Source organism: Myotis nattereri, assembly GCF_964212035.1.
Source record: "Myotis nattereri genome assembly, chromosome: 18".
NCBI classification, from domain to species: Eukaryota; Metazoa; Chordata; class Mammalia; order Chiroptera; family Vespertilionidae; genus Myotis; species Myotis nattereri.
This window is the reverse complement of record NC_138093.1, coordinates 35518627-35531159: the sequence shown is the minus strand read 5'-3', so window position 1 is coordinate 35531159 and position 12533 is coordinate 35518627. Positions and strand designations below refer to the sequence as shown.

Here is a 12533-nt window from a genome sequence, read left to right as displayed (position 1 = left end):
CCTGCACTTGAAATATGACTAGTGTGACAGTTAATTTCAATGCCAATAGCCGTATGTGGTTATCCTATTGGACAGTGTAGGAGATGATGGGGGGCTGCATACTTCAGGCCAGGGTGCCCCAGCACGTGGAGCTGGGAGGGCACTGCTGCTGACCGTCCTTTTTGTGGTAAGGAGATAAAGCAAGGCAGGCGAAGTCAGAGAATCATGCTCTTGGTTCTGCAGAAGGACACTGCCCAGGCAGGGTTGCTGTCCTGGAGGAGACTGCGGTCCCCACAATCCTGAGAGGCTGCGTTCTAGAGGTGTGAGGTTCGCCCGGACCTGGTCAGGTTACTCAGTCAGTGCCTCCCCCTTTTTGGTCAAAAGAGGGGTGAGCAGCTACCATGAAGAGGGGCAGCATCTGTGGCTTTAGGTGGCTACTGGCCCTCGTTACCTGAGCTGGACATCCCTGCAGATGGCCCAGGGGTAGGAGTAGGAGGAGGCTCAGCCTGTCCCAAGTCCAGGAGGCGGAGAGAGCATGTATGTCTGTGCTGAGGGGGGGTGTGTTGGGGTGGGGGTGGGGGGGCGGGGTCTCTCCCTGTCACGTTTGCCTGCATGGGGGGGCGGGTGGAAAGCCCCTAAGACCCAACCAAGCCTCATGGGCTGGGTTCCAGTCTTGCTTTTTCACACTTCACTGAGTGCTCTCAGCCAAATGCCTCCCGTTCTCTGAGCCTCAGTTTCCCCACATGTAAAAGGGGAGGATCGATCAGATCGCTGCGTTCCACCTTTTTGGGTGATGGGGCCTTGGACTGCACTGTAAATGGCTCCACTGGGACGGGGTGGGGCAGGGGGGGTGGGGATGGGGCCGCTGGGGTCCTTGGTGCAGGAGAGGCAGGCCTGGCTAGCTCATCAGGGCAGAGCCTGAGCAGGGGGCTGGCTTCCGTGGCTGTGAACATCTGGCTGATCCACAGCCTACGGTCACAGCATTCGCCTTGGTCCTGGAGGGGCCGGAGGGGCGAAGGGGCTGGCATGCTGCAAACTTCCCACCCAAGGTTGTGTAAACAAGTCCACTCGAGCCCTGCAGACGTCAGGTGAGTGTGTTTGTTATTCTGGGCCACATTCCTGTCTGGACATGATCACGCGGTTGCCCCTCCCTCCGTTTCCAGCCCTAGTGGACCCAGGTGCAATAGGGCTGTGAACATGAAGTCTTTATTCTGTTTGTCCTCAAAGCAGGGAAGAGCCGGGGCTGGGGCGGGGCAGCACCCAGGAGGAGCTCGATGTCCTGTGCCCTCCCACGAGGACACAGGCGTGCTCAGAGGCGGTCCAGAGAGGGCTCCAGCTCCGGGCTAGGGCTGCTGGCGGCCGCAGGGCCCGCAGAGGGCCTCAGTGGGCCAGAGCAAAGCCAATTCGATTGTTACGCCGATCAAATTCCGTGTAGAACTTGCGGATGAAGCTGGCGCCCAGGACCCAGACAGGCCCAGTGGGCGGTGGGATGTCCAGCCCGTGGAGGGCCAGGGTGCACAGGTCATCATTACTGTAGGGGTCCTGGCGGGAAGCACCGGGGTTTCTTCACTGCCCAGCAGGTGACCAGTCTGCCCCCATCTTGCCTGACTCCAAAGGCCTTCCTTAGCTGCCTCCCTCCTCTTCTCCCCCCTCCACACTGCACCTCCACTGCAGCCTGGCCCTTTCAACGCCTCATGGACCGCACCCCTCCTGCGTGCAGGCACCGTGCTAGACACTGGGCACACAATGCGGTAGGCACAGCACCACCCCCACGAGCTGACGGGCAGAGCTGCTGATCCCGACAAGTAATTTAATGTCCCTAAGTCTATTGAGTGTAAAAGGGGGATTAGAAGGCAGGAGCCTCGCATTACGGGGAGCATTTGATGAGAAAAGGGAGATAAGGAGCCGAGCACAGTGATCCCTAACCTCGGCTGCACATTGGAGTCACCTGGGGAGTTGTGACAACACGATGCCCAGGCTCTGCCCCCAGAGGCTCTGATTCAATAGGTGGGGGGTGTGGCTTGCTACTGGGACTTTTAGAAGCTCCAGGTGACTCTAACAGCCAAGTTTGACAACTGCTGGCCTAGTAGGTAAACGGTCACAATGGCTTGTCCCTTTCTGAGGGCTCCTGCCCACCCTCCTGCCTGCCGCCGAGAGGCAGCCTGCAACTCACCTGTAACACGTAGTCTGCGCTGGTCAGGGTGTAGGCTCTGCCTCCGAGGTGGAAAGAGATGTCGGGGAGGGAGGGCACCTGGTTACAGCTCACGACATACTGGGGAGAGAGTAAAGGGAGGCCCTTTGAGTGGGGTGGGGGGCCTTCCAGCAGACACAGCCCCGTGCTTGTGGCCTGCCCTCTGCCCAGGGGGCACCCAGCCACATGTGAGGAGTGTGAGAGGTGAGGAGGTGAAGGACTGAAATGACCTCATTTGGGACCTAATGCTGCCTGGGGTGATTTGGGGGGTCTGAACCAGGTAGCACCTCCCACCTCTGGCACCGCCTCTCCAGCTACTTACCTCATCTGTGCTCAGCTCCTTGGCCCCCAGGGTCTCCATGAGCAGTCTCAGGGAGCTGGTGGGACCCGAGATGTAGGAGGCGCCGGTATCCACCACCGCCATGCAGCCCTCCTCACAGAGCAAGGTGGATGACCTCACAGACACCCTGGGGGAGGCCATAGTCAGACAGACAGACAGACAGACAGACAGACAGGTTGATGGGGCACCAGCAGGCTGCAAGGCTTTCGTGGGCAGGTGATGGGAGGCCATGCCCGCCCAGCGATGCAGTGAAGGATGCGTGAGGCAGGAGCTGGAGGAGGGAAGGTGCTGTCCGCTCTGGGCATGTGCTTAGCGAGCCCCACTTCCTCCCAGTAGCCCCCTCCCCTCTGCCCCTCACATCTCCTCGGTCCCCATTCCTGGACAGAGCAGGCAGAGGGCAAAGGTTGGCTGTGCCTTAAGAAGTGGCTGCACTGGAGCCAGGGCAGGACGGCAGCCGCGCCCCTTCCCCCACCCTTAGCAGCAGCGTTTTGGGGGGAGTGGGGAGGGTGGAGGATAGCTGACCCTTTCATTTTGATCTGCCAGGAGCCGGTCTTGCTGATGCTCACGTAGTGGAAATTCCCTTGGTAGTACTGCGGGTCACTGCCTCCCAGCACAATCTCTCCCCCCAGCAAGTGGGAATTCCTAAAGAAAGATCAGCGCTTCTTGGAGATCAGGGACCCAGCGACAGGAAAGTGGGGCGGGGGGGGGGGGCGGTGAGGAGGGAATGGGGGGTGGCAATGCGGCCCAGGAGGGCAGGGGGGCAAGGCTGGGAAACTGCAGCACCTGCCACTTCTCCACCTTCCCTGCCCCTCCCCCAGCCCAGCCTGGGAGGTTCCCGGATGACGGTCCAGCTGCACCAATAAAGCATCCCCATCGGGGGCACCAGGACAGACGAGAATGCAAACAAGACACAATGGCCCCCCTCCTCACTTGGGTTTGGGTTGCTGCGGGTTGAAGAGGTGCAGGGGAGGGGCCTGGGGGAGCTGTAGGGTGGAGGTGGGCAGGGGCAGGAGGAGAGCAGGAAGCGGGGAGAGTACATCGGTGTCCTGCAGAGCCTGGGCCTGTGAGGTGAGTTTGGGGCAGGTGGCGGGTGGGATTTGGGGCCAGGTGCTCTGGAAGGTCAGGGTCAGGTGGTGGTAGTGGTGTGGGGGGGGTTTCCTTTCCTTACTTGGAATTTCTGCAGAGAAAGAGACACAGCAGAAGGAAGCCTTTGTTTCAGGAGCACCGCCCTAGCCAGGTGCCAGGCAGGCTGGGTATTTGCACTTTTCTTGCCCCTCAGGCAAGGGTGTCACCAAGAGGTGAAGCTACTTGCCTGAAGGCATCCAAGCATGGGAGTGGGGTGACTGGGGGACTGGAGTCAGGGCTGCTGGGGCCCGTCTGAAGCTGACCCCCTCCCCTTCCTCTCCTCCACACTGCACGGTGCCTCCCACAGAGCCTGCCTTAGGGCTGGTTTCGTGTGTGTGTGTGTGTGTGTGTGTGTGTGTGTGTGTGTGTGTAATGGGGCTTTCAGCATTCCCAACAGGAGGCATGTGTACATGCTCGTGTGTACCCAGGTGTGTAGCTGGGCACATACTATTTGTGCAAGTGCAACTCACTGCATTTTTACAAATCTGGTATGCATGCGTGTGGGCTGGGTCACGTTCCCTCCGCCCCCTCCCGACTCTTCAAGATTCTCTGATGTTCCCTCCGCCAACCAGGCTGCCTTCCTCTGGTTGCTGGGTCCGCCTCCCTTCCATGGGCTCCTGTGCCCTCCACTATCATCTCTTTCCCCACATTTTCCATCTCTTGCTATCCATGGCCTTCCCTCCACCTGCAGGATTGCTCAGACATCCTCTAGCATTTAAAAACACCCACCCTTCTTTCCTCTGCTCTCTCTGCATCTCTGCCTGCACCCCCACCTGACAGTCCTTCCCTGTTGAATTTCGCAGGGCCGGCTTCTGCCCTTCGCTTTCTCGCACCCACATCCGCCTGTTAACTCCTTGCCATCTGGCCTTGCTCCTCCTCTAAACCAGCTCTTCCCCAGACTCCTCTGGCTGCAGAGCCAACCGGCGGCCCCGTTTCCCTTGCACCAAACCGGACGCTCCTCTTCATTTGACCTGAGCTTTCTCTGGAGTCTGACCCTCCCCTCCATGCTCACTGCCATTGATTGGCCCGGTGTTCTTGCCCTTAGGATCCCGTCTCTAACTCATACCATTTCTCTAAACCCAGCAGCTTGGAGCAGATCACAAACTTGCTCAACAGCTGACAGTGGCCCTCCCCAGGCCCACAGACCTGCCCAGAGGCTCAGCCCAGAATTGAAAGCCCTACAAGTGTCAGCCCCGGGCTACCTGCTGTTTTCAACAAGCTGCCATGTTTCGCGTCCTCCTGCCAGACTGTAGGCTCTGTGAGGGCAGGACTCTGTCTTGTACATTGTGTTCCTGGCTGCAGCCTCAGCACCTCACACAGTGCTTGGCACAGAAGTGCCCAGTATTTATTGAATCATTGAATATGCAAATGAATGAATGATGTCCGCTATCTCCGTGTGGGAGGAACATGGCCCGCACAGGGAAGGCCCCAGGCCACAGCCATGCTTACCTCCCATCACCCCAGGTTCTCTTGTCCCAGACCAGTGTTAGCAGAACTCTCCGCGATGGTGGGAATGCTCTAGGTTTGTACTATCCAGTACGGTAGTAGCCACTGTGGCTGCTGAGCACTTGTGATGTGGCTGGTTTGACTAAGGAACTGGGTGCCTAATTTTATTTAATTTTAATTGATGTAAATTTGAGAGGGGGCTTCCCTGTGGGGCAGTGCAGCTTAGATATGGCTTGGATAACTGGATACCACCTGATCTCGAACATCAACATCCTGGGCCACCTCTCCTCTTCCCCTCCAGCCCCCTGCCCGCTCCCCCCGCCCCTGCCCAGGCCAGGCCCACCTGCTGTAGTAGACGGAGAAGACGTCCTCCTCCAGCACCCTCTGCGAGAGGATGTGGTCGAAGACGGGGGTGACCCCAGCCACGGCCTGTGCAGGAAAGCCCATGCCCAGGACCCCGTCAAACTTGGCCAGCATGAAGGGTATGAGGGGCAGCTCCGTGACCTCTCCGAACGTCTGTGTCACCGTGATTCCGCCCACCTGTGGGAGGAAGGACCGGAGGAGACCACACCCACTGCCCACCTGCCAGGGCCTTGTCTGGCTTCCACACTGGGGGCCTCGGGGCTGCACAGGTTCCGGGGGTGAGACCTTTCGACACCCCCCACCACAACGTCCTCTCTTCTAAAGCTTCTAGGCTGTCGGGTCTCCAGAGAACTGGGGTTGCCCAGTGACGGGGAGGGGCAGAGGCTAAGAAGGTGGTCCTGCCCAGCAGTAATAGGAAAGCTGCCAGGAGCTCCCACACCCCCTCCCCAGTGCCCGGCTCTCCCTTTGGCAGGACTGGCTCGGTGCCCACCCCCATCGTGGGCTGAGAGTTTCTTCAGCACAGCCAGGCCTGCCTTCCGGCTCCGTTCCCCCTGACTTCACAGGCAAGGGCAGGGGGAAGGCTCACAGGGGTTTCCTCTCAGGACCCACAAGTAGCCCTTCCCCAACTCGGACTGAGCAGGGGCTGGACAAGCCCTGGCATGGGGAAGGGGTGAGACACAGGCCAGACGGAAAAGCAAACCAGGCCCTGACCCTAATCCAGCGGTTCTCAACCTGTGGGTCGCGACCCCTTTGGGGGTCGAACTACCCTTTCACAGGGGTAGCCTAAGACACATATATAATAACATATTGTTTTTGTGATTAATCACTATGCTTTAATTATGTTCAATTTGTAACAATGAAAATACATCCTGCATATCAGATATTTACATTATGATTCATAACAGTAGCAAAATTACAGTTATGAAGTAGCAACGAAAATAATTTTATGGTTGGGGGTCACCACAACATGAGGAACTGTATTAAAGGGTCGCGGCATTACGAAGGTTGAGAACCACTGCCCTACTCATAAACTCTAATCTTCATGATGCCCCTGCCTGGCCCCAAAACTAACCCTGCCCACAATGTCCACTGCACTGCTGCCCCTGACTCTGACGCTGACCTCGGTCTAGGCCAGGGGTCCTCAAACTACGGCCCGTGGGCCACATGCAAATACAAATATTGTATTTGTTCCCGTTTTGTTTTTTTTACTTCAAAATAAGATATGTGCAGTGTGCATAGGAATTTGTTCATAGTTTTCTTTTAAACTATAGTCCGGCCCTCCAACGGTCTGAGGGACAGTGAACTGGCCCCCTGTTTAAAAAGTTTGAGGACCCCTGGTCTAGGCCCTAGGGTCTGGGGTCTGGGGAGGGGCTCGGTCAGAGCGTGGCCACGCCAGGCAGGTTCCTCGAAGGCAGGCTGTGGGGCTCAGACGAGCCCTGTGTGCGCGTCAGATGCACACGCCTCTAGCAATCGCCCAGCGCTGAGTGGCAGCCGGGCTCGCTCTGTCCAGTGGCAGAGCCTGCTCTCAGACTCCAGGGGGCGCTGGGTGGCACTCTCCCGAGTGTGGGCCGTAAGGTGGCAGGGACGAATGGGGACAAGAAGGGCAGGAGGTGGGACGACCCAGGCGGGTTGCACTTACAGTCACCCTGTCCTGGCTCAGGAAGCCGTTGACTTTCCCGGACCCGTATTGGATGGTGAATTCTGTCCCGTTCTCCATGTAGGTGGAGGACTCCAGGGAGTCATAGAGGCTGTGAATCTCTGGGAGAGGGACACAGGCTCAGGTGTGTCCCTGAGAGGGAGGTCCGGGAGGCAGGGGCACATGGACATGGCCTGGGTGCTTGAGGACTTAGGCCAGTGGTTCTCAACCTTGGCTGCACGTTAGAATCACCTGGGAATCTTTTTAAAATCCTGATTTCTGGGCCTCATTAAATCAGGATCTTTAAAAAGATTCCCAGGTGATTCTAACGTGCAGCCAAGGTTGAGAACCACTGACTTAGGTGCAGGGATGGGGTGGTCCTGAGGGCGGCCGGAGGTTTGGAAAAATGTGTTTTATCAACCAAGGACTGTGTTCATCGGGCCCCTGTTATGTGCCCCTGCCTCTGAGAATTTTGTCTCGGATGAAGCATGATTAAGTGAGTCCTGACCCTGGGGCGGGGAGAAGGTGCTGGTTACAGCCAGCACTCCACTAGCAGCTGTTGGCTAAGGGGAGGGATGCAGGAGCCTAAGGGCCTGCGGGTCTGAGCATTCAGTCTGCTCGCAGCAGCCTCCGGAAGGGCGAGAAGCCGGGAGTGGGGGTTGGGGGGTGGGGTGGGGGTGTCTCCCGAAGCTTGCTGTTTTACCGTGACGGCCACACCAGGAAAGTGGGGGACATTTTCCTCTCCTTTTAGGGCCAGTGGGAGCAGAGGAAGAAAAGAAAGAATGCACATGGGAGCAGGAGGGATTTACTGGGCGTGAGGCAGGACTGCCCAGGCATGCGGGCAGGGGGCTGGGGCTCACCACAGGCTGTGTAGAGGGGGCTGCACTTGGTGGAGGGCACCCAGAGGTTGGCCGATCCCGTGTCAAAGATGACTTTGAAGGTCTGGGGAGGGGTGCCAATGCCAATCTCGCCATAGTACTGGGTCTGTGGAGATGAAAGAAAGAGGTAGCTGAAAATGGAGGGACTTGGGGGGCCTTGGACCTTGGGGTCTTCCTTGGTCCCGCCCCCCTTGGCACTTGGGGTGAGAGTAGGCAGATCACACAGCCCTTGTGGGCTTCCATTTTCCAGCAGGGCATGGCTGGAAGGCTGAGCACTGTCGTATGGCTTCCCAGGAAGGGAGACAAGAGGCAAAATAAAAATACTGAAAACGAAGTCGGAAGGTCCCCCACCCCTTGAGGAACCACTGACACAGTAAGCAGTGGTTTGTGCTGAGCCTGATCACAGACACCTGCATCTAAGGTCACACACGCCTGCCCCCAGGGGCTCTGGGCTTGAGGCCCTGAATTCCCGAGTTCCAAACCTACCCTGCCTCTGGGCTCTCCCCTGCCCTCCGTGCCTCAGGCTTCCCAGCTGTGAAATGGGAATTTGGTGGATGCTTGGTGCTGGCTCCTCAGCAACTCAGTGAAAGACAACCCGGAAGGAACAAAGGAGCCCTCAGGCCCAGGAGCGGAAGGAGGAGGGGGGAGCTGGCGGGCACTCACGTCCAGGTAGTTGGTGAGGACCACGGGGGCCGTGCTGTTGGTGAAGGGCGGTCTCCCGGAGAACTGGCTCCCTTCCGCCTGGAGGAGCCTGGCCACGTCCACACCGCGCTCCTTCAGGCTTTCCCGGACGGAGGGCATTTTCTTCAGGAAGATCCTGGCCCAGAGCGAAGAAGGAAAAGGGAAGAGCTCTGTGTCCCCCACAATAACGGTAGAGTCCCTGGAGCGCGAGGACCCTCACCCCGCGCCTTGGCCCAGGCAACTAAGAAGCAATCACTCCTGTGCCCTTGGGCCGCTGAAGGAGGATTTACCAACGTCGTCGGTGAACTCCTGCACTAGTATTAAATGACCCTCAACTGCCTTCCTCCCGCTGTCTAACTTTGATCCATTCTTTTGTTCATTCATTCATTCATTCATTCATTTATTCATTCCATAATCACATATTTAAACCTCCTCTGGGGGAGATTAGAGATCTATAATTAAAAAAGCATAATATGCTAATTAGACTGGACCTCCCCGATGACCTTCTGGACGAAGCTGGGGCTGCGAGGACTGAGCCCCTTGCATGAATTTCGTGCACCGGGCCTCTAGTATGAAGATAAAGGCCATTGCTGCCTTCAAGGAGCTCCATCAGGGGAGACAGAGGAAACACAACGGCATCCCTTCAAACTAGAGGAAGGCTGGGAGTGCCCCTCCAGCCGGGCAGGAAGAGGCAGTGCCATGGGCGGCCTGTAGGTGGCAGCAGACGCTCACAGCCCCCTGAGGGGCTCCGGGTGCCTGGGGCAGGGCTCCGCCAGGCTGGAGGGTGGAGTAACCCCACTGAGTTGGGGGCCTGTGCCCGCTGTCCTTGGAAAGTGTGCCTTTCTGAGCCTCATCCCAGCTTCTTGCCCTGAGGCCTTCCTTCCACCTGTGGGAGGCAGAACTCCAGACCTGAAGAACGCCAGCAGAGCGAGCCGCCACGCCCCATGTAAAGGTGGGACAGCTCCACACTAGGGTTGTCCTCCCTTTATGATGAGGACACGGAGGCTCACGGGGATGAGTCCTGGGAGGCGTCCTGTCTGGTTCTATTTCCTATATAGGCCGCCCCCCTGACATGAAGGCTGTTTGCGAAGCCTGAAGGAAGATGCCCCTGGCTGCTGGTGGGGAAGGTGGAGGGCCCAGGATTGCAGCCCAGTTCATGGAGAAGCCCTCTTCTCAGCGGCCCGTCCTCCTGTGCGTGTGGTCTCCCCACATTGTCCGCCCCCCATCACTGATGTTTCTAGTTCTCTCCCCCTCTCCCTTCCCCTCTGAAATCAATAAAAATATGTTTAAAGAAAATAAAATGGTAAACGGAGCTGGTTTGGCTCAGTGGATAAAGGGTTTGGCCTGTGGACCAAGGAGTCCTGGGTTCGATTCCCAGGGCACGTACCTTGGTTGCAGGCTCCTCCTCGGCCCAGGCCCTGGTCGCGGGGCTCGTGAAGGAGGCAACCGATTGATGTGTTTCTCCCACATCGATGTTTCTCTGTCTTTCCCTCTCTCTTCTGCTCTCCCTAAAAATCAATGGAAAAATATCCTCGGGCGAGGATTGACCAAGAAAAAGAAAAAAAGAACCTTGCTCCTGGTTCCGGAGTTAGTTCTGTTAGTGGAGCAGAATTTAAACCAGTGGTTCTCAACCTTCTATCTAGCCCTTTAAATACAGTTCCTCATATTGTGACCCAACCATAAAATTATTTTCGTTGCTACTTCATAACTGTCATGTTGCTACTGTTATGAATCATAATGTAAATATCTGATATGCAGGATGGTCTTAGGTGACCCCTGTGAAAGGGTCATTCGACCGCCAAAGGGGTCGCGACCCTCAGGTTGAGAACCACTGATGTAACCCAAGACAAGAACTCTAGAGGCCTTGCCTTTATGCACTATATTGTGCCTTTTCCCTAGGGCAGTGGTTCTCAACCTTGGCTGCACATTAGAATCACCTGGGAATCTTTTTAAAATCCTGATTTCTGGGCCTCATCCTCCGGAAATTCTGTTTCTTTGTTATGGGGTGGGGCCACAACATTAGTAACAAACAGAATTTCCAGAGGACAAGGCCCAGAAATCAGGATTTTAAAAAGATTCCCAGATGATTATAATGTGCAGCCAAGGTTGAGAACCACTGCCCTAAGGCAGTGGTCGGCAAACTATGGCTCGCGAGCCACATGCGGCTCTTTGGCCCCTTGAGTGTGGCTCTTCCACAAAATACCGACTTCTGCACATGGACCATGAAGTTTCAATCGCACTGTACATGCGCGCCTGCACATGGTATTTTGTGGAAGAGCCACACTCAAGGGGCCAAAGAGCCGCATGTGGCTCGTGAGCCGCAGTTTGCCGACCACTGCCCTAGGGGCTTGACCATACCACACCCTTCTTAATAATTAGGCCAGGGCATGTGGTTGTGTCTTAATGCCGAGTTCCCACAGCGCCCCCTATCTGTGCAGGAAGCAGCCGACATGGCTTCCAGGCCACCACGGCTGTGTGACAACGGACCAGTCGCCTGACCTCTCTGAATGGGACTGTACCTCCATGCCCAGCTGCTGGTGAGGACTGGCTGCCATCACATATCTGAAAGCCAGGAGTGTGAGGAAGGTGGGAACCCCTCGCCCCTGCCACCCGCTCTGGCCCTCGTTACCGTCTGAAGGCGCCCGTGTCCACGGGGAGACCGGAGGTGCAGGAGCCCCAGAGCAGCAGCAGGAGAGCCCAGCGCGGCATGCGGCGTCCGTCCATGTTCCCTGCGCCCTGGCTCTCTCCGGGGTCCACTGAAGCCGGTGGCTCCCAGGACCTTCTCCTTTTAAACTCTCCACCCAGGATGGTGGCAGCCCTGCCCTGCCATGATTGATCGCCCTGGGGCAGATGGCAGGGCAGCCAGAACAAACCCCCCATGGGACTGAGCTAGGTGAGGAAAGGGCAACCAGGCTTCCAACAGGGAGCAGAGGGGCTAGAGGAAGCAGGGCTGTGGGAACCCAGTGCTCTACCAGTGACGGCAGCGGCCGGGGCTCAGCCTGGCCCTGCGACCCGGAGGGGACAGAGGCTGATGGGAAACAGCGCTGCTCAGGACCGAGGTCAGGGCTGGGACAGGCATGGACCCTGAGTTTCCAACCCCCACCACGGCTCCACCCCCTGCCCTCGAAGCTTCATCATCTCCAACAGCCTTGGCTATGCCCCCACCTGGCTTCTGGCAGACGGCACCTCAATGTCCCCATCCGGGGCACGGGTGACTCCTCCGGGCTGGTTCCCGGACAGAGCCACCTTCCTGCCACCTCCCAGGCCTGTCCTCAGTGGCTGTTTACGGGAAGGAGCACCTGGCGTCGCCCTCACAAATCAGGGGGCTGGGGACAGGGACCGTGTCCATCTCCATCGGCTTAGTGTTGGCGGCAGCCTCAGGGGCACCCCCAAATACTTCTGCTGGAGAGTGAGGTGGGGGAGCTGCTCGTCCAACAGCGCATCCTCTTTCCTCGTGGCCCCAGCTCCCTCTGGGCGCTGTCGCTCGCCTTCCCTTGACCTTGTAGTTTACGCGCAGCGATCTGGGACAGCTCACAAACCCGGCCCCTGAATCCCGGCATGGGTGCTGTTTCCTCGGATACCCGCTCCCATCTTCTTCCTGCTGATTCTTCAGGGCCCACTTCAGCTATGACCACTTCCTCCAGGAAGCAGGCCCTGATTTAGCCCAGAATTGACTGCTTTCTGATGTGGGCTCCCACAGCGGGGTAGGAGCCCTCTTAGGAGAGCACAGACCTCAGCTGTCCTGTGTCAGTTTCCTCTGCATGTGAGCATCCTCCTCTAGTGCCTGAATCCTTACCTACCAACTGAGCCAATTCGTGGGCTGCGCTGGGCAGTGTGGAGAGCTTGGCTTGTTGTCAGGGACCTGGGCTCGAGTTCTGACTCTACCACAAACTT

The 12533-nt window shown here is 57.6% G+C and overlaps 1 protein-coding gene across 1 annotated transcript; it reads right to left on the bottom strand.

The window, feature by feature from the left end:
- Window positions 1-1166: 1166 nt before the first annotated feature.
- Window positions 1167-11363, bottom strand: REN (renin; the record flags this gene model as incomplete). The annotated part of the gene is made up of 9 exons (XM_081112929.1): window positions 1167-1521; window positions 2153-2251; window positions 2493-2637; window positions 3033-3152; window positions 5425-5621; window positions 7084-7202; window positions 7941-8064; window positions 8622-8775; window positions 11269-11363. The coding sequence occupies 9 exons, from the start codon at window positions 11361-11363 to the stop codon at window positions 1360-1362; spliced, it is 1215 nt and encodes a 404-aa protein (XP_080969055.1). The 3' UTR covers window positions 1167-1359.
- Between the last annotated feature and the right edge of the window lie 1170 nt (window positions 11364-12533).